The sequence below is a fragment of the Agelaius tricolor genome, unplaced genomic scaffold (genome assembly GCF_023055355.1).
Source record: "Agelaius tricolor isolate 1412-34295 unplaced genomic scaffold, bAgeTri1.0.p SCAF_22, whole genome shotgun sequence".
In the NCBI taxonomy this organism is placed as follows: domain Eukaryota; kingdom Metazoa; phylum Chordata; class Aves; order Passeriformes; family Icteridae; genus Agelaius; species Agelaius tricolor.
The window spans coordinates 10,159,924-10,185,002 of NW_027269282.1; the positions used below are offsets into that span (position 1 = coordinate 10,159,924).

General features: G+C 44.2%; 2 protein-coding genes and 2 long non-coding RNA genes across 11 annotated transcripts in view; 2 read left to right on the forward strand and 2 right to left on the reverse strand.

Moving 5' to 3' along the window:
• Nucleotides 1–9,579, forward strand: part of PLEKHA1 (pleckstrin homology domain containing A1) — a 31,549-nt gene extending 21,970 nt beyond the window's left edge. For 2 of the 6 annotated variants that reach the window (XM_071446357.1, XM_071446358.1), the window contains exons 9-12: nt 2,044–2,108; nt 2,905–2,968; nt 3,698–3,787; nt 7,037–9,579. In XM_071446357.1, coding sequence (XP_071302458.1) covers nt 2,044–2,108; nt 2,905–2,968; nt 3,698–3,787; nt 7,037–7,351 — 534 coding nt within the window. In that variant the 3' untranslated portion in view covers nt 7,352–9,579. Of the gene's footprint in view, nt 1–2,043; nt 2,109–2,904; nt 2,969–3,697; nt 3,788–4,855; nt 5,188–7,036 lie in introns of all 6 variants that reach the window. The other 4 variants (XR_011682196.1, XM_071446361.1, XM_071446359.1 and 1 more) reach the window with 4 other exon arrangements.
• A 4,045-nt stretch (nt 9,580–13,624) lies between these two features.
• On the reverse strand, nt 13,625–15,444 carry LOC139599247 (uncharacterized). 2 transcript variants are annotated; one of them, XR_011682199.1, is made up of 2 exons: nt 15,310–15,444; nt 13,625–13,858 (listed from the first exon to the last, which is right to left on the reverse strand). It is a non-coding gene; the product is annotated as an uncharacterized lncRNA (long non-coding RNA). The 2 variants fall into 2 exon arrangements; XR_011682200.1 differs by having other exon boundaries at nt 13,625–13,862; nt 15,310–15,427.
• HTRA1 (HtrA serine peptidase 1) overlaps nt 15,297–25,079 on the forward strand; it is a 32,932-nt gene continuing 23,149 nt past the window's right edge. Inside the window, exon 1 of the mRNA XM_071446362.1 lies at nt 15,297–15,790. Coding sequence (XP_071302463.1) covers nt 15,337–15,790 — 454 coding nt within the window. The 5' untranslated portion in view covers nt 15,297–15,336. The remainder of the gene's footprint in view (nt 15,791–25,079) is intronic.
• LOC139599246 (uncharacterized) lies at nt 22,675–23,733 on the reverse strand. Of its 2 annotated transcripts, none has more exons than XR_011682198.1 (2): nt 23,533–23,733; nt 22,675–22,794 (listed from the first exon to the last, which is right to left on the reverse strand). It is a non-coding gene; the product is annotated as an uncharacterized lncRNA (long non-coding RNA). The 2 variants fall into 2 exon arrangements; XR_011682197.1 differs by having other exon boundaries at nt 23,528–23,733.

Genomic DNA, 25,079 nt, shown 5'->3' on the forward strand with positions numbered 1-25,079 from the left:
GGAATCTGCTTGTGTTTGAGTAATGTGCTCTGCTGCTCCTGCAGCTCTTGAGCCTGTACTGTAATAACTTTTCATGACTGGAAAGAACAAAAAAATTAATGGGACAACTGTTCAATCTGTTTGGGAACCTGCCTGTAGGGCACTGAAGAACAATGAAATCTACTCTTCAGTCACCCTGATTCTTGTATTAGTACTTTGTCATTTTACACTCTTATAAAATTAATTGTGTTGTTGTAATAGCTGATCACTGTGAGAAAGACAAAACTAATCTTGCAGTTCTTCATTTAAAGTCAGAATTATGCTCAGATGATGGGATCTTCTCCCACACATTTGTTTCACCAGGGCAGCCAAGATGGACAAAAACCTCTTGATTTTCTGTTCAACAGCAACATTTGCAGAGTTTTTTAGCTTCATGACCTTTCTTCTTCCTCTGTCACTCTTAAGTTTTTGGCTGATTTTGACCAGATGTTACATGCCTTCAGGTTTTATTTAAAAATTAAATGGCTGCTTCTGAAGACATGTAAATGTGGGATTCCTTTTTTGGGAAAACTGACTAAATGTAAGAAAATCTGTACCTAAGGAATGAAACCTGAGTTGTAGAGTATTATAAATTAAGGAGAATTGAGTTTACAGGCCAAACATAAGATGTAAAATGTCAAGAACCCAAATTTCAGGCTGTTTTTGAAGTTAACTTTGATTTCATTTCTAATGAGGGCATCTGCAGCAGTAGCAGGGGTTTGATCTTGCATCATTATCTTTGTTAAGCTGTCAGCAGAACAATTCTGACTCACTGCTATAAGAAACCCTCTATTTTTATTTAAAAACAAATCTGAGCTCAGATTGCTCACAAACAAGTTCTAACCCAGTGAAGAATTGTACTGTGGGAGAGTGGAATAGAAGGATGGTAGAAATACTCTCACTTCCCGTGTTTCATTGTGTTCCTTGAGCCTGTGCCAGTCCACAGGAGCACAGTGCAATACAGGCAATAGGAGACCCAGAAAATGATAATTTCTGAGCTGGGCTTTTCCCCCCAAGAGGTGTCTGTACTCCAGAGATGATCTTCACAGTTGATGTATTACTTTGAAAATGCATTTTAATGGATGATCGAATTAAGAACAGCAGAGATACAAGGAGCACAATAACTGAAAACATTGGGTTTTAAACTTTCTACATTTGATCTGCTAAAGAGCAAAATGGTTAATGGAAACTGCTCTTGCAGCATGGTTACATTTGAGTGACATTTGCTGCTTGCTCAGCATAAATCTGCTAAGTATCTGTTACAGAAATGGTAGAGGAAGTCATTGCAGAGCTGAAAGCCTTTGTTTTATCTGGAAGTTGTAGCCAAGTGAAGCAATCCATTGTAACTTGGCTTAAAGAAATCACAGTAGGAGGTAAAATAAGTTGTTGCTTGTAGTTTACTGCAACAGCCACTAGAAAATAATAGTGTGTGTGATATTATGTTGTCATGGGACAAGTGAAAGTGTTTCTGTTTGAATGTTCTCACTTTTTTCCTGTTGTGTGAAACTTTAACACTTATTTTTTTTATGGTAACAGAATTTCTTTGAGAGTACTTGCTCTTTTGCAGGTGTTGATGACTGGTTTCTTTGTAGTACTTTAAATTGTATTAAGTAGAGGGTACTGTTAATCTCACTTAAAGCCATGTCATGCAGTCCAATTAACACAGCATCTTCTATGGTAGCATTTCATAGCAGATTAATGTAATCAAAATTTTAATGAAATGAGCTGCTTGAGGCCAGGGTCAGTTGTCTGCTCTGTTTAGGGGAAGAGGACAGCATGGTTCTCTTCATTATAGTATGGAATTAATGTTTTGGGAGGTTTTGCTACTTGATTTGCCCTCCTCTTCATTGCAAGTGCCATGGTTGGTTTAATACTTACAAAAGCAAGTGAAATTTTGGTTGACACCACTTTTTTCATACTGACTGCCTTGAAAGTCTCATTTATGTAAGACTGCTGCTGTCCTGGCCTCTGGCTTTCTGTTCTAGTTATTAAATATGCTGTACTAAAACATGTTTCTTTTTACAGGAAAAGGAACCTCTCAGGGTTATACCACTTAAGGAGGTCCATAAAGTTCAGGAATGCAAACAGAGGTGAGGAGGGAAGCACTGATGTCATTACATGGGATGGAATTGCCTGCTTGGTCATGGCCAGGCTGCCCTTTGGAGAACTGTTCAATAACTTCAATGTGTGCATGTGGGATGTTCCTTCTTTATGGGACAGCACATTGTTTTGTGCATTAAATGGGTTTTGAGGGTTCTGTATGAATGTGTGTTTCAAACTTGCAAATTTGCAAAAGGGCAGAACAAGGGAATATCATGGAACCAAGAGTTAGAGATGTGTGGGTGCTGTCTGGTCTGAGGCAGCAATTTCAGGAGTCTCTACTCTGCTTACATAATCTCTAAACCTTTAGAGGACATTAACACATGTTAAATGAATGAATCTGGCTGAGAACACTCTTCACCCTGCTGTTTCCCTCCTACCAAATGGCAATACACTAAAGAATAATTGCTTTTGTAGCACTTAAAAGATACTGATTTTTCTGTTTCTTCTTTAGCAGACTACTTACAGAAATTTGACTAGAATGATAAATATTTTTTTAACTTAACATCGGATTTAGAATGTTCCAATTAAAAATGTATGATTAAAATATATTTTAGACTGAATGTTATATGATTTTAAATGTTCCAATTAAAAGTACTTGTGCCACTGGTAAACTAAAGAGTCCTAGGGCTAAAATTAGTAAAAAAATAGTAAAAAAAACAGTAGAGTGATAAATGCAAAAGTCAGGCAGCAAATGCTCTGATTCTCTGCCAGTTCTACAGTCTTGTTAAAATACAGTGGGAAAGTTGTACTTGCTTTTGAAGTATTTTTGTATTTCATTTGCAGTGATATAATGATGAGAGACAATCTCTTTGAAATTGTAACAACTTCTCGAACCTTTTATGTGCAGGTAATTTCTTTTTTTAAACTTCGGCAAACCCAAGAGACTGCCAGAGTTAAATACACTTAAAAAGTGAAATAGCAGCACTTCTTCACTTTGACCATGGCATGATTTTTAGGGGGAATGTGATCTTCAGGATATTTTATTTACTGCTTTATATAGTGGTATACATTTTATAACTTCAGAGTAAGAAATGTCTGGGTTAAGAAATAAAGTCTGCTGTGACCATGTTCACAGGGGTCCGTGGATGAGGGAAGAGACGAGGATCTGATTCCGTGTTTCAGAAGGCTTGATTTATTATTTATGATATATATTATATTAAAACTATACTAAAAGAATAGAAGAAAGGATTTCATCAGAAGGATAGCTAAGAATAGAAAAAGAAAGAATGATAACAAAGGCTTGTGGCTCGGACAGAGAGTCCAAGATAGCTGGACTGTGATTGGCCATTAATTAGAAACAACCAACATGGGCCAATCAGAGATCCACCTGTTGCATTCCACAGCAGCAGATAATCATTGTTTACATTTTGTTCCTGAGGCCTCTCAGCTTCTCAGGAGAAAAAATCCTAAGGAAAAGATTTTTCATAAAAGATGTCTGTGACAGTCTGCCTGTGAGAAATGAGGTCCCCCTGTGTTTCAGCAGCACACTGAGCAGCAGGGTTAGCTTGTGCTGCAGCTGGTGGGGCAGTGGGCAGGCTGAGGCTGCTGTTGACCATGGTGTTGTTGTTGGCTGCAGGCAGACAGCCCCGAGGACATGCACAGCTGGATCAAGGCCATTTCTGGGGCCATCGTGGCGCAGCGGGGACCGGGCAGATCGGCGGCTTCCGTACGTCACCCTGCGCCTCAGAGGGGCTGCCACTAGCTCCTGTTCACTTGTGCCACTCAGTCCTGCCTCTTCCTTCTGCCTTCCCTCTCTCCTGTCCTGTAGTAACGTGGCCTCTTTGCATGAACTGTCAAACATCAAACACTTTGTGGTTTTAATTGAGCACTTCTTCTAGTCCTACCTGTGACTTTCTGTGCCTTGTTTGTCTTGAACACGTAGATAATGTAGTGCTAACCTGGAGAAGTCTAGTATGATCTGTCACTATTACTACTTTGGGAGTTAAATTAAAACTTTCTAATTCCTGTGAGGTGTTTCTGCTAATTGCTGTGTTTTGCAATCAAGTGACAATATCCGAATTTCTTTGTAGCAACTCTCACTGCTAAATTGTCATTCTCTGTTGCTGATAGTTTATTTTATATAAATTTAAACTAAGAGATCTAGGCTCACACTAATTAGTTCTTGCTGTTGAAAGTGCAGTGAGAACAGCATCTTGCAGTACTGAAGTGGGGCACTGTGACAAATGTTAATATTTCTGAAGCCACGTGGATGCCAGCATTTCATACCTACTAGCATTTCAACTGTATTAGTTGTTTAGCACAAAGGTTATTAATTTGTGGAAAGTAGTGGTAGTTACTCTGGTGTCACAGTGTCTCCAAGTATGCCCAGCTGTAGCACCAGGAATACTTCACAGTTCAGGTATTGCATGCTGTGTTTTTCATTTTCTATCTCTGGGATGTTTTGTAATAAACTGGATATATCATTACCCCCATAATCTGAAATGTAATAATTCAAACCTGGCTTTTGATTACAAATTTGCATTGATACCATGTTTCTGGTAACTCAGCCTAAGCTCTCAACCACTTTTTCATAGCTGCTTCATGCTTTTATTTAAAACTCCCTGATATAAATTTTCTCTTTGTGGGGGCAATGAAAACACGCAGGTAACTTTTCTTTCTGTATGCTTTTTTTCCTGTGTTTTTTTTTTTTTCCTTGTGGGGCTAACTGAGCAATGTAGCTCTGACTGTCAGCATCACTTCTTGTTCCCTGTGTTGTCCTCTCTCCCAAGTCCAGGTGACTCTAATCTTAGCTTTGCACTGTGTTCCAGATGCGGCAGGCCAGAAGGCTGTCAAATCCTTGTATACAGAGGTATACATCAAGAACTGGTGAATGCAGCACGTATGTGGGCTCTCATGGAAACTCGCCTTCTTAACAGAGGGCTAGGACTAGACACTAATTTGCACTATAAAACAAACTAAAAAATAATGCTACCTGTTGTCATTACCATTACTGAAAACTAACTCATCAATAATATCGTTCACTCACAGGTTTGCACTGTTTTTTCTTGCTTTTGAAATGATTGGAAATGAAAAACACCAAAACCGCTGCTTATTCGTCAAAGCACAGTAAATATTTAACCATGAGTGATGTCACTTTAATAGGAAAGCACTAAAGCTAATTTGCATGAGAGTTCATATTTCCACTTTACTTTACATTTGTTTTGAAACTGGGCCAAAGGGAGATTAAATGGAAGCTGCCCACAAACTAATACAGATGAGTGCACACAGGACATGCACGTTGTAACTCTAGGGTTTAGAAGGGTCTAAAGTAGCCTGATCTGCATGGCTTATGAGATCTCTGCATGAAATGATTAGTTCAAACATAGAAGCATTATATAATAATGTATTATCAATACCCTGTTCAAAGCAGGGCACCTTAGGAGTAGTGCAGCAGCACAGTCTCTTAAGTGTGAAATTGCAGCCAGTGTGGGTAGTAAAATCTGAGCATCCTTCAGGGCAGCTTAGGAAAAATTCAGAGATCTTGTCTTAATATCCCTTTTGTCCTATTTGGTGAAGTAAAATTATTGATAGTAAGAACAGTAGATAAACCAGTGACTCATAAGTTCTCCTAAAGCAAACTTTTTTCCTTAAGTGGAATATCAAGTCAGGTATGAAATAAGGCAATGTAAATGATGTGAAATACTTTAGTGAAATTGAACACCAAACTCAAGTCCAAAAAAAAAGTTGCACAGGTTCATCCAATAACATTAAGCTCATTTATAAAAAGAAATATGGTAGTACTTGGCAAAATCCATTTTCACTAAATTTATTAATTCATATGTCATGAGAATGTCATAACATTCTAAAAGAAACTTAAGAATCTACAGTGGAAAAAAATAAGTATTTAATTTAGGATTTATATTTGCATCTTGGACACACATCTGTGATGGGTTTGGGGTTTATTTTTTTTTTGCTAACAAATGTGCTTGAGAAATGCCTTGATTTGTGTGTGCACATGGGCTGGCAGATTCCTTTAGTTCCTGGACTAACACTGGTGATGGCAGAACTGGCAGCAGCTGCAGTTCCTAATGCACACACAGTTCACTGCAACATTACACAGCATTTGGATCAGAGCATTTCAAACCCAGCACTGCTCAGGGATTTGAGACATCCTGACAGAACTCATGGATGCAGTGCAGAGCCCAAGGAACTTCTTGTTCCTGTTCAGGAGGTCAGGCTATCCCAGGACATCCAAATGGCATTCCATGCCTGCTCTTCAGACAACTAAATCATTCCTGGGTAGTCTGGAGACTTGTTTTTGTCAGTAAGTAAATGGTGGAAGATATTTTAATAGTTATGTAAAGGTCAGCAGAATAATGATAATAAACACAAAACAATAACTTGCATGGAGGGAGTAGCTTAAGTATCAGTTTCTTTCTAGGTCATTAACTTTGGAAATTTTTATATAGCCTTGATAGCTTAAAATTTTTGTTTGGTCCTTGTGAGAAATTGGGAAGACTTAGTGCTCCAAGAACAGGGAACAGTAAAATGTGCATTGCTTCAGGATCCAGGATATGAGTGCTTGATGATATGAATAGGTCCGAATATGTTTTTCCTTTGGAAAGATGTGACTTTCAATGGCCTTTAAAGTGTGCATCTCCAAGAGGTTATTTAACATCTTAGTAAAATGAGGAGCCTAAATTGCTGGACTAAAGTCTACAGAGCTGCTGTGCTTGATTTAAGAATTTCATTTCATTGAATGCAGCAGCTGATGTTGCTGTGAGCTCACACTCAGTAAAGCAGAGCCTCACAAAGCACCTGCCTCCTGCTGCCGTGGCTGATGCTTCGCTTTGTGTATTTTCTGTCTCGATATTTGTATTCATTTTTTTTTTTTTCTCATGAGTGTGAAATCTGAAACTGCATCTTTCCAACGTGCCATCAGCCACTTCATCTGACAATTCCCTTCTTTTTCCAGGAGCATCCCGAACCTTCTGCCGAGCCCGGCCATGCTGTCCGTGCAGCCAGCTCACATTCCACAGCCCCTCACGGCAGCCCTCTGGCCCCAGCCTCTCACCCCAAACCCCCTGCCTTGGAGAAACGAGGATTTCACGAGTCTTTTACCAAGGCCAAGCCAAGGAGCTACAAGATCCAGGCTGTCACTCCAAGAGAATCAACTTCCAAAGTGACTGACCGGGGTCCCTGGGAACCCCGGAGCAAAAATGGCACTCAGGAACAGGATCCTGGCCTTGTGGATCTGGATGATGCAAGCCTTCCAGTCAGTGATGTGTAGGGATGGAAGTGTTTGGAGAATGATCCATTTGTTCGGTCCTTTAATTTCCTTGCTCGGACTTTGAACCAAAGAAAATTCCAGGAATGAGAACAAAAAAAAAAAACCACAAAAAAATACAAACCGGAGCACTGCTGTTATATATATGTGTGTGTGTGTTCCTGTGCACACATGGGTATATATAATGTGTTTGTGTGTTGCCTTTCAGCTGAGGGTCAGAGATGGACCTTAGGCATTTTCTCAAAGCCTGATAGTAAATCACTTACTAGGGAGGGGCCAAACTGCACAGTTTAGGAAAAAAAAACCAACCCAAAATGCATTAAACAAACAAAAAAAGTACTTCTGCAAGTAAGCAAGGTACCAGCAACTTCTAATTCCTAATCTAGCAGGTTTACTAAATTTGCAACTAATGCTCTGTTTTGGAGAACTTGTTGCCAACAAATGTGATTATTTAATTTCATCTTAAACTACAGTAAGATTTTAGGCATATATGAGAATTTTTTCTCTCTGTGACTTCCAGATACCAGGAAATGCACAAAATGTTTCTTCTGTTCTTTAAGATCAACAGTGTCAACTGATTTGTTATCAGAACAAGAATTCTGAACTCCCTTGGAATTCTAGTTATGGTGCTGTAAAATTTCCACTAAAATAATATTTTGAATAGTCAGCCTATTTTTGATGCACTCCTAAAGGTGGGTTATAACTTTTTGCACATTTGGATTTCCACGGACTGCATGTATTGGTGTTTTGGAGGGGGGGAGAAGAGAATTTGGACTTTGGAATTTGGACACTTTAGATCTTTTTAACTAAGTAGGGTTTATGTTGTGTTACATTAGGCTTTGCAGCAATTATGTTTTCTTAAATGTTTAAATGTATCGTTTGGTTACTGTTTTGAGACTGATTTCCTTCCCAGTGCTTTGTGAGCAGTTCTTGTTTCTGTATTGATCAGTGGAAGAGCTCCTTTAGTTGTGTTGTTATTGGTACTGAACTGTTCCTAGTCCTGCAGTCGTGGCCTATAACTTTTGGTGCACTAAGAATCTGAAGTGCCTGTGTTTTCTCTCACATTGTTGAAACACTTTTGGGTTAGTGATGTACACAGACCATTCTTACTGGGTTTGAGTGTTGGCTTGGAGTTGCTCTGGATAGCATAGCTTGAAACAGCTCTTTAAATCAAGATTTATGCCAGGGGTACCAGTGTTCTGGTGTTGCACCCACTGCTGTGCAATATGTGTTCTTGAAAAAGTGAGTATTTGTTGTTTGTGTACATTGTGTTATGGGGCATCGGTGATGCCAGCGAGGAGAACCTTTACATTTCAAGTACTGGATTAGGTGGTGTGTACTTTTCATCATTTTTGGAAAAAAACCATTTGCTTTAATCCCAACCCCACAAATATCTCATGCTGCTGCTTACTGTGATCCAGTTGTCCAGCTTTGTGAGACTTCCTTTGTCTGCTGGAACCTAAGATACATATCAGGCAAGTCCATCTTCTCTCCAACTTCCAAACTGACTTCCTGCTTGAGAGATTTGGATGGCTTTACTACAGCAATTTATTGATCCCAGGACAGAATAATTGGTGTTATATAAGAATGGAATATAATGAAATTCAAAACCTTAAATTATATCAGCACCTTCTTTTGGTTTTGGTTTATTTTTTTTTTTATCCATAAGCTAACTAACCACTGTCTTAAGGCAGTGGTGTCTGTAAATTACTGGTTTTGTTTGACTTTAGATATATGTGAAAACTAGCACAGAATTGGAAATTACTGTAAATGTCTGTACTAGTATTGTAGGTTTTAATTTCTATAAAAAGAAACCATTAGCTCTTTAAAAGCTTATTTTTTCACAAGTACATTCTGTGTGGAAGACACTTTGCATTGTAATATTTTTACTGTAGTCTAACATCTGAAATCACTTGCTCTGGTACAGCTTTCACACTGCATGGTCATTTTATTGTATTTTGGTATTGGCAAATTTACACATTGGGTGGAGGTAAAGCAGCTCCATTTATGGGACTTACAAAAAGAGGGGGAAAAGAGAAAAATGAAAAAAGAAATGAACTACTGTTGTAGTTCAGTAGCATAGGGAAATATTTGTGGTTGGTCACTGTCAGGGTCTCCTATTTATCAGTACTTTTATAAATCTATGAAAATTGTTAAATTATTTTAGAAACAGTGCTGTAAATATGTCACATTTAAATTGTCAATAAATCAGTTTGGGTAACTTAAAATAACATCTGGTTGAGTTTCTTTGCACCATGACAAGTATTTAATCAGAGCAATACATTCTTTTTCAGCATGTAAGGGATCAGATTCTCCTTCATCCACCCATAGCATCTCTAATTCTTCAAATCTAATCAGGTTGTGTAGCCTAAGAATGAAATTGAGCAGACTGAGCTGATTTTCTTGTGCTAATCTCAGTTTCTTTTGTGGAAGTTTTACATGTTATGCAAGGGATATTGATTAAGAAAACATTGTAACATGGATTTTTCTGTCTTTACACGGATGGATCAGAAGGGTTCTCTCTCAGGGGCGCTTCCCTGAAATGCAGACTGGCCCCAGATTCCACTGCCACCACCTGGCTGTGCACTCTGCCCCTTCACTGGAGAGGAAATCAAATTATCCTGTATGACCACAGCTTTAAACTCACTGTGTTAAAATAAAATACAGAAAATGGAACTGCTGACTGCAGTGCACGTTCCTGGGGGCAGTCACTGAGGGGTGATGTGTTAGGATACAGTTTAATAAATGGAATATTCCTTAACCTTGTGGAATATCAGGATGTCAGCACCACCTAGGGGTCACACTCCAGCTTTAAAAATCAAGTCTAGTACTAATTTGCTTTTAAAGTGTATTTCATGCTTAAAAACTGATCTGGAGACTCCAGTTGTTAAGTCACTGGGCTGTTCCAGGTTGGGGTTTTTTGGGTTTTTTTTTGTTGTTGTAGTTATTTTTGCTAATATTTTTTTAGGTTTTATAGTAAGTATTATAACGGATGGAGAAATTAGAGTGCGACTAAAATGGACACTCTGAAGGTGTGGAAGAGAAATATTACTGTCTTTTGAACAATTCCATTTTAAATAGAGGTGAGAGGGAAGAAATGAAAGATGGGGAAATACTGGATAGGGAATTTCAGTCTAAAAGTTGAAATGAAAGCAGTGAAGCTCTCTGTGCCATGTGTAGCTTTATCTTTTAAGTTTCATTTAATGTCTTAATAGTCATCTGAACTTTGCAGAACAGCCTTCAAATCATTTGATGCTCCAGGCCAGTGAGCTGTTAAAGCCCTGTTGAGGTGAGGTGATATAGTGAAATACTGAATGCAGCTCTCTGGAGAACTGAAACCTGAATCCTGCCCTGGGAGCTGTTTCTGCCTGGATTTTTCACTTGAGATTTTCGGTGCAACCTCTGAGGAAAAGAAACTGGTGCTCATTTGTGAAGGCACAAGTAATGGCCTAGCAGTTGTTGAACGCTGCCCTTCAAAGTGTCGCTTTTGACACTGTCATTAGGGATTTGCATTTCAAACGAGGGGAATTTTGCATATCAGGATGCGCAGCGAACGCATCCTGCAAGAATTTAAACCACTCTGCATTCGGGACACTTGAGTCACCTCTGCTCTCAAGGGATACTGATAAAAAACCCCCCTGGGGAAGAAAAGGTAACACGGATTTTTCTGTCTTTACACGGATGGATCAGAAGGCTTCTCTGAAATCCAGCCTGGCCCCCAGATTCCACTGTACCACCTGGCTGCGCACTGTGCCCCTTCAGAGGGGTGGCACTTCCTGGGACTCTGGGTATTTTTTCCCTATAAATGACCAAGTTTCAGGGCTGTTGGACAGCCTGCAGTGTCCTACGTGCGCTGCTGCTGGTAGCTCTGCCCTCCGCCAGGGAGGAAATGCCACCTGCCCGCAAAGACACGCTCGCTGCCGATCAGCAATTGTTCCTTGGGGCAGGGCGCTTGGCTCCGGGTCAGCCTTTACAAAAGACACCCCGATGGTTCGTTTCGTTTGTAAATTATGCCAGCAGTTAATGCCTGTCGAGCACCAGGGCTAGATTATATCAGGGAAAGAACGTGGAGGTTTCAATTCCCTGGTTTGAAGCCATTCTCTTTCAAAGCAGTGGCTTTTTTTTTTTTTTTTTCTGTATGCAGCAGTGGATGTAGTTTTTACAAAGGTTTTGCTTTTTCTTTAAGTTTTTATAAGATTTCTCTTGTTATGTTAAAGTGGAGAAATCCTGGGGTTTTGGGAGGTGGGAGTAGCGTTGTTACAATTTTTCCCCCGAAAATCTGAGAGGAAGCCATTAAGGCATGCAGCAAAATAATGATAATAATGGCAATAGTGAAGCAAACAGAATAAAGCTGGGAAAAGTTTCTGCCAAGTCCAAGATGTTGGAGTTTGCTCAGACTATCAGCATTCCAAACTTCCCAAAGCTCCTTCATGCTGTTTTCCGGCCGGGACCCTTCAAGACTCAGACTTTACCTTTTTTCTCTGGCCAAGTGTGCCCTTTCTTCATCCTTTTCTTGCTCCCCCCTTTCCGTGTGTGCCCAGGTGCTCCCAGGCTCACATTGCAGGGCAGGGCAAGCTGGCACAGCACCCCTGGATCCCTGACAGCAGTGCCCACACTTCCATCCCTCTGGGGGAATTTCTGCTGTGTGATCTCTAGGTGGAGCCTCCTATCAGCCAGTTCCGTGTGAAAAGTAGGAAATATTTTACCTCTGAGACTCGGGAGCGTGTTTTTCAGACCACATTTTTGGCCTTTCTGGTGTTAATGTCTGCTGTTCTGTATCAGGTGGAGGAGAAATAATAATTGCTGTTTGTGCAGCACCTCTCAGGTCTAAGGCACTTCTGCACAGATCAGGTAGACAATTAACAAATCTATTTTTCAGTGAGCGAATTTATTAACCTCCCCAAAGACTTAGCTCGGTTATTCCGGAAAGCAAGATGTTTATATTCAGATTTTGTGCACCTACGTAACAACTATAAAATTAATATCGTAAAATATTGTATTTTTAATACTCAATAGAAGATTTACATTCTTACCAAGAAGAGTTTGGAGCTGATAGTGCTGCCTGATGTGTTAAAAATACAATTGTACACCTTTGCTCTCTAGAACAACCACTATCAAAGGTGAAGATAAAGAGACACAACCTTCCATGGAGAGAGGATGGCAGAACCTGGAGCTTTCCCACTCTGGGTAGTTTTATCCTGCCTGTGGAGATAAGGCTGCAGTGGCTTGAGCTGTAAATTACCTGACCACAGCAATGTGAGAGGAGAGCAGAGAGCCTTTCTTGGCTGGGGAGGATCAAACCCCACAATAATTCACTTATCTTGAGTATTTTGTTCCTGCTTCCAAATAGGAGTTTCTGAGATCTTTCCTGAACCCGTTGTGGGTTTTTTTTTGGCGTTTTTTTTTTTTTCCTTTGGTTTGGATTTTTTTGCTGTTTGTTTGTTTGTTTGTTTTTGTATAAATGGTTTGGGGTTTTTTTGTTTGGTGGGGGTTGTTGTTTGTTTCTTTCTTTCCTGCTAAAAGCTCATCAGCTTTCGGTAAAGACTTATCTTTAAAAGGCACAAAACACAAACCAAACAAAAAAAATCCACAAAGCTGTCGATAAGCAATGGATAATTAATTACTTGGAAACATTTTGCCATGATATCTATCCATATATACATACATGGATATATGTATCCCCCATATATATAGGGGGGTATATATATGTATACATATGTACATACATTTAAAAGATTTTTAACTTGTTAATATTTTTGAGCTTTTTCTTAAGACTTGTTAACACAAATGATTTTCATATTAAGACAATTTTCTATGAATTGTTCGATTTTACTGCTTGGATCACTTCTGAAATCAGGGGATTCTCCTGGAATCTCTTTTCTTGCTGAGTACAGAAGTTACTGAAAAACTGCAGATATAACTGGGAACACTGGAACTTTAACTGGGAACACTGGATTATACTTGGTTTCCAAGCTTCAGGTACTAACCAACAGTTTAATAAGTTTTGCACACAGTTTGATAAGTTTTTATGGTGTTCCCTGGAACAACTGGAATTCTGGTGCTTGCAAAGCTCAAATGGGTCGTTGCTAAATTTTTCTTAGGAGAAAATATTTTTGATTATGTTGTGTTAATGTAGTTGCTGACAAGTTCAACTCCTTGGTTGCAGCTCATCGAACAGTTAACAGCATTTCCTCTCACCTAATGGGTTGTAAAGTTCATTAGCTGCTTGGTTATCGGCGCCTGATAAAGGTACACTGAAATAATTATAGATTGCGAGTCAGTTCAAAAGTTTAATCGGCTTGTAATTTAAAAAAAAAAAAAAAAATTGGCTTTGCTTAATTTCCAGCTCTGTTAAACCGCTCCCTCTCAGCTTTGGCAGGGATGCCCTGTCCCTCGGAGGGCACTTGATTGTAATTAAACCTCCTTGTACGTGCCCGAAGAGCAGATGGCAGAGAGGCCGCTGTCCATAGGTTCTGGCCGGTGCCCAGCTGCCGGATAAATGGAATCAGCCTGCCTGAGATAGTGGAAAACTCCTTTTTTCTTTTTCTATTTTTTTTTCTTTTTTTTTTCCCTATTATTATTTCGGTTGATTAACCTTCTGCTAATTGCTGGTATCCCCCTCGTCCTGCGGCACTGAGAGTGTCGGGCGAAGCGCGGGGCCGAGCAGAAAGAGCAGAAGGCTCGGGAGCATCCTTCCTCCCATCCCTTCCTCCCATCCCTTCCTCCCATCCCTTCCTCCCATCCCCGGGGTACCGGCCAGCGCCTCCCGCGCCCTTCCCAGCCGGGGGTCTCACGGGAATACCGGCCATTCCCGGCGGGGAGTTGATATTGCTATAAACCACCTGATATTTGCGTACATTTCCATAGAATGGATTCATCCCTTCACTCCTTCCACCGACCCCGCGCTGCCCCCATCCCCTTATCAGCCGGAAGCTTTATCGGCGCTTACTTCGGATTGTTTTACTGTAATTCCCGAGGTGGGGAAGCGTTCACATCCCCCTCCCCCGGTTCGCAGGAGCGCCTTATCAGCCTTTCCCCGGATCTTCATCATTGCCGGCCGCGATTTCGGTGCTTTCACCGCCCAGGTTCCCCGCAGCGCCGGACCTCCGGCTGTCCCGGGGGAGTGTCTCTGTCCCGGGGGTGATGTCTCTGTCCCGGGGGGATCTCTCTGTCTTGGGGGATCTCTCTGTCCCGGGGGTGATGTCTCTGTCCCGGGGTGATGTCTCTGTCCCGGGGGGGGATCTCTCTGTCCCGGGGGGATCTCTCTGTCCCGGGGGGTGTCTCTGTCCCGGGGGGATCTCTCTGTCCCGGGGGGATCTCTCTGTCCCGGGGGTGATGTCGCTGTCCCGAGGGGGATGTCGCTGTCTGACATGTTAAAAAAAAACAATTCTACACCTTTCCTCTCTAGAACAACCACTATTAAAGGTGGAGATACAAAGAGACACAACCTTCCATGGAGAGAGGATGACAGAACCTCGAGATTTCCCACTGTGGGTAGTTTTTCCCCTCGGAGTGTCTCTGTCCGAGGGGGATGTCTCTGTCCCGGGGGGATATTGCTGTCCTGAGGGGGATATCTCTGTCCCGAGGGAATGTCTCCGTCCCGGGGGGCTGCCGCTGTTTCGGGGGTATATTGCTGTCCTGGGGGGGGGGGGCTGTCTTTGTCCCGGGGTGGTGTCTCTGTCCTGAGGAAATATCTCTGTCCCGGGGGGGTGTCTCTGTCCCGAGGGTGATGTCTCTGTCCCGAGGGATGTCTCTGTCCCGGGGGGTGTCTCTGTCCCGGGGGGATATCTCTGTCCCGGGGGGGATATCGCTGTCCCGGGGTGGTGTCTCTGTCCCGAGGGATGTCGCTGTCCGGGGGGGCGGTGTGGGGGTGTCCCATCCCGGGGGGGGCCGTGCCCGCGGTCCGGTCCCGCCCCGCCGCCTCTCCCTTAAAGCGGCCGCCCGGCCCCCGGCGCTCTCACCGCGCTCGCCGCCCCGGAGCCGCCGCGATGCCGCTGCTGCGGGGCTGGACGCTGCTGCTGGCGGCCCTGCTGCCCTCGGCGCTGCCGTCGCTGCTGGCCGCGGTGCCGCCCGCCTGCCCCGAGCGCTGCGATCGCTCTCGCTGCCCGGCGCTGCCCGCAGCCTGTCCCGGCGGGCCCGTGCCCGACGCCTGCGGCTGCTGCCGCGTGTGCGGGGCCGAGGAGGGCGAGGCGTGCGGGGGCGCGGGGCCGCCCTGCGGAGAGGGGCTGCAGTGCGTGCTGCCGCCCGGAGCCGTGCCCGCCTCGGCCACCGTGCGCAAGCGGGCGGCCGCGGGGCGCTGCCAGTGCACCAGCAGCGAGCCCGTGTGCGGCAGCGATGCGGTCACCTACGCCAGCCACTGCCAGCTGCGGGCCGCCAGCCGCCGGGCGGAGCGCCTCCGGCAGCCGCCCATCATCGCCATCCAGCGCGGAGCCTGCGGGCAGGGTGAGGATGCGCGGGGGGATGCGCGGGGGAGGACCCGGAGTGCGGGGGATGCGCGGAGGTTCGGCCCCGGCATCCTCATGCCCGGCCGGGATGCGGTTCCCCAGGAGGAGCCGGAGATGGGGCTCGGCCGCGGCTCAGCCCGGCCGCTCCAGCTCAGCGAGAAACCGGCTTGGCAGCGGCTGCCAAGTGCCGGGGAGTGAAAAACACCGTACCCGATTTAAACTTGCCTCCCACCCCGAGGGGTGATGCCCGGCCCGAAACTGGGGGAAACTGGTGCAAAGCCTGAGCAGCGGGTACGGCTGCGGAGCCCAGCAAAGTTCGGAGGAATAAGTCGAGAGCGCTCCCGTCCCGGCGCTTTGTCACAGGGAAATGCCCCGGGGAATAAGGGCAGGAATGCAGGAGCCGCTCGGATGTGATGGAGCAAAGGGGTGGGCAGAGCAGGCTGCTGCCTGCCTTGGCCCGGCTTAGCAGACGCGCTCTGATTAATAAAAGACTTGCTGGACAGGGAGAAGCCTGTTAACAGCGTGTTAAGCTCAGCCTAGAGTTTTGTGTTTGTTTTTGTTGGGGTTTTTTGAGGATGGAGATGGACGCCGATAAGTAACAACGCGTGGCGTTTCTCCTTCAGCATTCTTTAGTAGTCAGACCCAATGTAATGTGAGTGAGTACTCAGTGCAGGACAGATACAAATTACTTGTAAACGGTGTAAAGAGGCATTGCCGGGTTAGGAAACGGTGTCGGAGCAGCCCGGAGAAGTGTTCGGTGCGGCAGGAGCGGTGGGTGCAGGATGTGACACCGAGCGGGGCAAAGCCGAGCTGGGATAAGCAGGGGATGATCGTCACAAGATGCAGCCCCTAATACGGGCTGGATTAAACCCCCTAAGCCGAAGCTCTGTATCCCTTCCAAGCCGTTCAGCACCATTAGGGGGTAACGTGTAAAAATTAGCATGAATTAAGCCTTTATTTCTAGAGTAGTAGTCACTTTTTAGTAAGTCAGCGCTGTTTTAGTGAGGATTAATTATTTTGGTATAAGTCGTATAATTTCTGGACGTCCTTTTCTTTCAAACACATCTTTTTCTACACTTGGCCATCATCTCTTCAACAGAAAAACATTCTGAGGTATAGGGGCTGTGTGTTCAGCCTACAGATCAGGCTCACAGCTCTGGTGTCAACACAATCAATTTTTTGTACCCCTGGTTGTCCCCTCGGTGTCAGAGCTGTGTTGTGGCACGTTGCTGACATTTGCTCTCGCCAGAGACAATCAAACGTTTCACCCCACAGTTTCCTGATGCCCAGTGTAAGACAATGCCTTGTGATTTTTATTCTCGATTCATGAAACCAATATTGTTTTCTCAGCCTTTTCTGCTGAACGTTTGCAGAATTGGGGCTGTGTTTGAGCTGGGAGCAATACGTGCCTCTGGTGGGGGGTACAGAAAATGCACGGGCTGTACAGAGTCCCTGTCTGGGAAAGCTCTGCTGCTGTGGATCCATCAGGAGCAATTCCAGACAATCATTTTGCCCTGTTGCACCTCTGGAACAAAAAGAAAGTGCTGGAGAAGCCAACCAGCAGCACATGTTTATCCCTGGATGAGAGCAAACATTGCTACCAGCAAAGCTTTTTTTTCATATGTAGAGAACCTGAGATAAAAAGGGATGGAGAGTCGGCTGTAAAGTGCTTGAATTGATGTTTTGAAAAAGCATTACCTAATATTTGGCTCCTTTATTTAGTTAATTTTTAATTTTATTTTGGGTTCATCATCAGGAGTGCTTTTTCTACCTAAGGACTGAGTTATCTCAAGCCATTTTTTTCATAGTAACACACCCTCGTAAATAATTCGGTCAATACGATGCAACAGCCTTGGGAAGCAAAGGAATGGGAACATAGAGAAAGTGTTTGTAAAGGGTTTTTTGTTGTTGTTTTTAAACTTCACACTATTTCAGTAGCTGGTCAAGTACAGTGCTGTGTATATTGCTTAAAATAAAGTAAAACTTTCTGTCATTTTCAATTTTCATCTCCTACAGTCTGCTCCCGGTGCTGATCCGTGATTCCCAGGGAATCTCTTCAAATACCAGCAGTGTTTAGAGGGAAGCAGTAGAGGCAGGAGCAGGTTGCTGTGGGCCTGTGTGCAGAAGGGGGATGATTCCCTATGCAAAATCAGCCTTAAAAACCTCCAGCCCTTCCCAGCAGTGTCCAGCTGTGCTGTGGCAGCATAACCAGTGTTCCACCCCTCCTGCTGTGCCCCAGCCTGGGCAGGGCTCCTGAGCTGCAGCTGCCACTAAAGAAACCTTCCCTCTCCATCAGAGGATGCTCAGGCCTGCAGAGCCCGTGCTGCTGCGGCTCTGTGTGTGCTGATACCAAATACAAAATACACAATTCCCTCTCCATCAGAGGGTGCTCAGGCCTGCAGAGCCCGTGCTGCTGCAGCTCTGTGTGTGCTGATACCAAGCACAGAGGCACAGAGAGAGGTGAATGTCCCCTGGGCAGAAGCTGTGGCTGTTGTCAGAGCATCCCACGCCCAGGAGCGAGGTCACTGCCACGAGACCTCGATGTTCAGTGGTGAGGTTCAGCATGCTGGGAGGATGTTTTCCTTTTCTTCTGCAAATATGTTTTTGGTGGCCTTAAATCCCTCCTGCTGACCAAGGGAAGAGGGCTCAGCACACAACTTCAGCCAGGCTTTATTCCCTTCCTCATTTTTCCCACAAGTGCTGGCAGGCGTTTTGGGACAGTGTGCCCTCCTCTCCACACTGTAAAATAGAAACTAACCTGGATTTGTCCTTTCCTCATTAACCCAAGGAAGGAGAACATTCCTTGTGGTTGCTCTCCATTTCTAACTACTTTCTGCCTGGTTTTATATGTTTTCATATTTTCATTTGGTTTGCCATGTCTAATGTGGTATCTCAGTGAGCTCAGCAGCCCTCAGCTCGCTGGCAGCTGTCACAGGTGGCTCTGACATCTGCCCCAGGCGTGCTCTCACCATGATGTCACATCTGGGGTTTGATGGGAGCTCTCATGGCTTGCATTGAGCAGGACATTGCAGCTGGACTGCCTGGGGAGAAGGCAGAGGTGAGGGGTTGCTCAGTCTAGAAAGCTGTGTACCACTGAGACACAGGCTTTGCTACTCCATCACCTGATTTCACATTCTACAGACAGCGAAGGGAAAGCAAAAAAAAAAAAAAATTAAATCACTCAGTTTCTTGCAAAGTGCCTGACTTTGTGTTTTGAAATGCACCAGGCATCCAAGTGTCTCAGTGTCATTATCTGGCAGGAGAAAAGGACCTCTGTGGTCAATAACCCATTTGTCATTAGCTGAGTCCTTCTAGAGCAGCCTAAGAGTGAGCTGAGGGCACAGGGGATGGGCAGGAGAGGGCCCTGCCTGAGTCCCTGTGCCTGAATCCCTGTGCCTGGCACTGCTCAGCCTGGCAGGAAGGGATGGATAACCAGGGCAGAGAGAGAAACTCAGCTGGGAAACCTGTGAAGGTTGGGAGCCCTGCCAGATATTTATCAAGAGGGAAGCTGATACTGTTGTTATGAACAAGGCTTTCAGCTGCTTCCCTGAAGATAATAACAGGCGCAGGGTGGTGGTTTTATTATTGTTATTTGTGTGCTGAAGAAGTGTTGGGAGACTTTGGCAGGTTACTTGGCACGTGCCAAGTCTATTAAAAATGACCCAGGAGGAGCAGGATTTTGGGGTCTGAGTGCACAAATGGCCATTCCAGTGCTGCTAAATGTCATCTCCTCCCTCAGCTGCTGTTTGGGTGGTCTGAACACCATTCTTTTCCAACTTGCTCCTCAGTCTATTTTGCAGCAACAGAAGGGAGGGAAGGAGGGAGGGAATGAAGAGGCAGCTGAAGGCAGTGGAAATAAATAGCAACATCTTTCCAGAAGAGAACCAATTCCCAAGTGTGGGATTAAAAAGTTTTTCCAAAGCCAAGTATTCAGCTCGGAGAGGAGGCAACTGTAAGAAGTGGTTTGTCAGAAGCAGCTCACCTTTTCTCCTCTCCACATCCAGATTGCCTTCCTGGGGAGCAGGCAGTAATTTTGCAGTCTCCAGACTTCAAACAGTCAAGTCAGTAAACACAGATTTGGAACAAGGAAAGATTCAATCCTTTCATCTTCTGGGCTTTGAAATGTAAAGGTACCTGTGGACTGGGCAGGAATACTTGAGGCCATGAGTAAGCAGCAGGAGTGTTGCTAGGGTGTGAGGGAGGCAGCAGATCCTGAGCAGCTCTCGGCCTCTGCCGTCCAAGAAATAGGAGAAGCTGGAAAATATTTTTCAAATGGGAATTTACGTGTGCTTGGAGTGAAAGGAAGCAACGTCAGAAATAGAAACTGGGGTTCTGTGGAACTTGTGCTGTAATAAATGCAGCCATTGCTCACTCCCAGGAGCTGCTGGGGCCTCCAGGATGCCTGGCTGGACTTGGCACTGAGTCCCACTGCCTTTGTAGCTGGGCCCAAGTGAATACCTGACATTATTTTGGAGGCTGTGTTCAGGATGTAGAATAAAAGACTTTATTTTGCCTTCTGGATGCAGGTCATTGTAATTCCCAAATTGTTTATCCTGCTTCAAAGAGAAGAATATAACTAAAAAATAAGCCTCCACTCCCTTGTATCAAAGGGCTGTAAAATAATTGTTCTTTTACTAATGGATGTTGACCTTATATCTGTAGGTAACAGGGGAGTTATAATATCTTAAGCTTGTGAGACAGGACACAGGTGAGTAGTTATTTTAGAGTTTAATGAACTGGGGAGATCTTTGCTACCCCATTTTAGCAACTGGAGGTGAGTTATGCAGACAGGCAGAGCAGCTCTTGAATTTCTGGGTTAATATCAGGCACCCTGGTGCCCTGATAAGGGGAAGCACAAGGCTGGGGGTCAGCTGGCTTGTGCAATTTGTTACAAGTGCTCTGCCAGGAGCTTGTTTCTGGAGGAAAAAAGTGGGAAAACAAAGCAAATATGTGTTCCATGTGTGAGCAAATGCATTTTCCTCTGCCTTTCCTGCAGGCTGTACCTGGCCCTGTCACTGCAAGCAGTGGCATTAGAACTCTGTGTGGTATTGGCTAACCAAACCTCATTCTTGTCTCTGTCACTTTTTCCTCATCAGGGTTTCTCAGTCTTTCCATCTCCTTGCTGTTGTAAAGTCTTTTTTTTGGTGAGGCATGGGAGAGGGATGTGCAGTGAATAATTCCTACATCCCCTTTTGCTGCTGGAAACCCCAGTGAGACTGAGCTATGGTGCTTGAAATGTTTCTGGTAGCACAGGGATTTGTGTTGCCAGACAACTAAAGGATAAAATAATGCTTAGTAAATCTGGCAGCCATGCACAGAAGTTACCCAGTGGTCTAAAATTTGAAATATTTTCTGTAACAGAGGGTAACATTAAGGGGAGCTCTCAATATTTTTCCAGAGGCCACTGTCATTGCCCTGTTTCACAGATAGTGAATCTAGGGCAGGGAAAGATAAAGAGCTTTGCTCAAGGTCAGCCAGCAGCAGAGCTGAGGGCAAACTGAGCTTCCATCAGTCCCTGCTCAGTTTTCTGCACCTTGCCAGCATTGCTGCTCCATTTTCCATTACTTTTCTTTTCCATTACTCTATTTCTCAAACTCTCAGGCTGCAGTTTTGGCTTTGCCCTGCCAGCAGCATCGATGATCTGTCGATCTGCATCTGCAGAGGGCCCTCTTGGAGGAGGGAAGGAGTGGGTGCACCAAGCACTAGGAAGGGAGAGAAACCCAAACAAGCCTCTCCCCTCCCACCATCCCACCCCCAAAATAAACACAACCCCCCAGGAATCTCATGCTTCAACATTAGTGGTGGTGAAGGGATGATTCATTCCTTTTTCCAGGACAGCACAGGCGCTGTTTGGAGTGTCTGCCCTTTCTCTATCTCTGTGTAGACCTCAACCTATGAAGGTAAAGCTTGTCTAACCCTTGTTTTCTTTTGTATTCAGGCACTGAAAGTGGGCAAGCAGAAGCCACCTATAAATATGAAAAGTACTCAGATGGTCCATAAAATAAAGCAGGATAGGTGTGGGGATAAGTATATTAATATTCAAATAGCTGCTGTTGATAGGGGAGCAGTGAATATAATAATCAGGACTCTAAATATCTTTGAAAAATGCATGTTTGAGAGAGGGAAATGGAGACCTGCTGTGCAATAAACCCTTCATTAGGGACTGCAGGAGCAGCAGGGCTGTGTGACAGGGGCTGCCTCACCAGTGGTAGGTCCCCAGGTAGGGTGGCACAAGGAACATCCACATCACTCCAGCTTCATTTCCCAGCCACTCACTGATTTCTGATATCCACATTAGAACAGAAATCTGGGTGGTCTTGGAGTGATTCTTGAGACAGATGTAGAAAATGCTGCCAAAGGCTGACAGATTTTTCAGGCTATTGAGGCTTTTGCAATGTAATTATGCTGGGATCAAGTACTGTACAATTACAACACCCCAGAGTAGGAGTGCTGTCTGTTTTATTACTGTTCTGAGGGTTTTACATCTATTTTTTCCTATAGATTTGACCCATATTTGTATCAACTCCATGTCTCTCCTAAGTCCTGCCACAGCAAAGTGGTGAAATCAATGCCTCCTCCAGCTGCAGAAAAGCAGCATCTTAGGAAGCTTTTTATAGGCTTTCCCCTTAAGAGTTTTTTTTTTAGGCCAGAGAGAAGTTTAAGAAGCATGAAAACAAGAACTTGTTTTTATTCCCTGGTGTCTTCATACCAGGGTTCCTGGAAGTTGAAGCTAAATGCCTCTTAAGCAGGGATTTCTTCTGAAGATGCAGTGTGAAAGTTTCTCACATACTTAAAACGAGATCTTAATGGGTTTATAATTTCAGAAGGAACTCTCAAGATCAGGCAGCTGCTGGTTACATGTGGGATATAGGAATTACCACGTCGTTGGTACTTAATGGGAGTTTTGAGGTTATTTTGCTGGTTCTCTGCCTGTAGCCAGTTGGAGCTGGGAGGTAAAACAGGGTGATGACCCAACTTGGAAGGGACACAAACTGAGCAGGGCTGAAAAAAAAGGAGAGAAGGAATTATTCCTGACTCATCTGTTGTATTTTCAGCCTTCTGCAGAGAAGAGAATTGTCTGCTTTAACCTGTTGGCTGAAATACTCTGTTCCTCTGTCTGCAGGAAATGAGGCAGACTCTTTTCCATAACTACCTGACTTACATTTCTTAGTGCTTCCAGCTCAGACAGGGCTGCTGGAATGACATTTTTTTAATGATGTTTTCCAGCTCAGCACTCTTTGCCCTTGCTCTGAGTTGTTCTTCACCTTCATTCCGTGTGCCCGAGCATCTCCCTGCTCATGCTGCTCCTGCTGCCTGTGCAGGGCACTGCTGGCACGGCCACCAGAGCTCTGTGCCATTGTCAGAGGGCTTCTGGCTCCCAATTAATTGGGATTAATTAATTAATGGGACATCCTGGCTGAGGCCCCCTCAGCATTGTGTTAATATTGCAATGCTGCTGCAGGAACGGCGTGTTCCTGCTCCCTTCCCTTCCCTTCCCTTCCCTTCCCTTCCCTTCCCTTCCCTTCCCTTCCCTTCCCTTCCCTTCCCTTCCCTTCCCTTCCCTTCCCTCCCCTTTCCCCTTTCCCCTTTCCCTTTTCCCTTTCCCCTTTCCCCTTTCCCCTTTCCCCTTTCCCCTTTCCCCTTTTTCCTTTCCCTTCCCCTTTTTCTTTTCCCTTCTCCTATTTCCTTCCCTTCCTCAGGCTGCTGTTTATGCCCAAGCTGGGTTTCCTCCCACCTCACCGCTGCTGTTGACAGAAGGAATTGCAGTTTCCTGTTGTTTTAGATGGAGCTGTCTCTCCTCTCTGGATTCCTGCCTGACACCCAGTTGCCTTTGAGCCTCATCAGCTCAAAAGTCTGGTGGTTTTTGCTCCTTGCTGCTATAACTGTGAGCCTGTTTTGCACTCAAGCCAGTGCACTTGGTTTATAAAGGAATTTCTGGCATTCCTGAGAGTTTTTATATACATATTTTCTCCCTGTGAGGTTCTGCAAGGGTTGCTAAGGGCTGAGACTGTTCCAATCAGATAAAATAGGGTTATGCCCATTTTAGAGCTAAATCTAAGACACTAAAGCACAAATTGCTTTTTACAAGTTGCATGGAGACTGAGTAACACAGTTTGGACCAGGATGCACCCATCCAGGGCATTCCTTCTCTGCAGAACCCTCCAACCCTGTGATCTACAGTAATTCAGCAGCTGAGCTGTAACTAAGATATTCTGTGTCTGATTAACTTCCCACTTACTCTGCCTTGGGGATAAGTGGTAGGAAAAGTTCCTGTTTGGTTAAAAATGAAAGTGTTAATCTGAAATTATATAGGAACTTCCTAGAAGGAAGCTGTGGGCATGTTACATGAGGAATTTGCCCATTGACCATTTTCAGCAGCAAGAACATCCTGAACAGCCTTGGTACTGGATGGCAAAGAAGTCTGATTCCCACTAAGAAAGAAGCTGGACTAAAGATGTTGGACCAAAGTTCTCTAAAGGCTCTGCTTTGCAATTTCATTATCTTCAAATCCTTTTTCTTGTTGCTTTATAAATACACAAGAACTCTTTTTGTCATTCTCTCCATATAACTCGATAATTCTTACTATCACAGAGTGGCCTGGCTTGGACGGGACCTTAAAGCTGATCTCATTCCATCCCCTGCCATGGGCAGGGACACCTCCCACTGTCCCAGGATGCTCCAAGTCCTGTTCAACCTGTTCTTGGACACTTCCAGGGATGGGACATCAGATATTGGTAACATTCTTGTGTTGCCAACATCTGCTTTTACTTATTCCTACAACTGGATTCTCAATACCTTTCCCTTCCAAGCTCTTCCCAGGGCAAGCATTAATTTGTGGCCAGTAGTGAATGAGTAGAATATCAATTAAAACATGAAGTTTTTCGCCTTTCTTTTGTTACTCAAACGTTCTTTTGTTCTATGAGTGACCACACATTGCTCTGAAATCTGTCCTGTGTTACCATTAATTTGGGAGCTGCTCTGCTCTATGAACTTTGTGTAGATTCCCTCTTTTGTTTAGCTTGGCAGTTCTTTTGGGTTTGTTTAAAATCAGTGATTAAAATGAATGAGTTTCTGCTTTTGGATTAGCAGGGAAAACACAAAGTCCTTGTTGAACACTGCCAAGAAGGAATTGATCATCTAAATATTATGGTGATGTAAATGGACTTTAGTTTCCCTTTGCACGTGTGCATTTATGCCAAATAGCAATTTCACTTTAAGTCCTCACTTTAATCTTGCAGTGGTTCTTGCTGCAGGAAATATTTTAAATGAAGACCAGATTTGTGCAG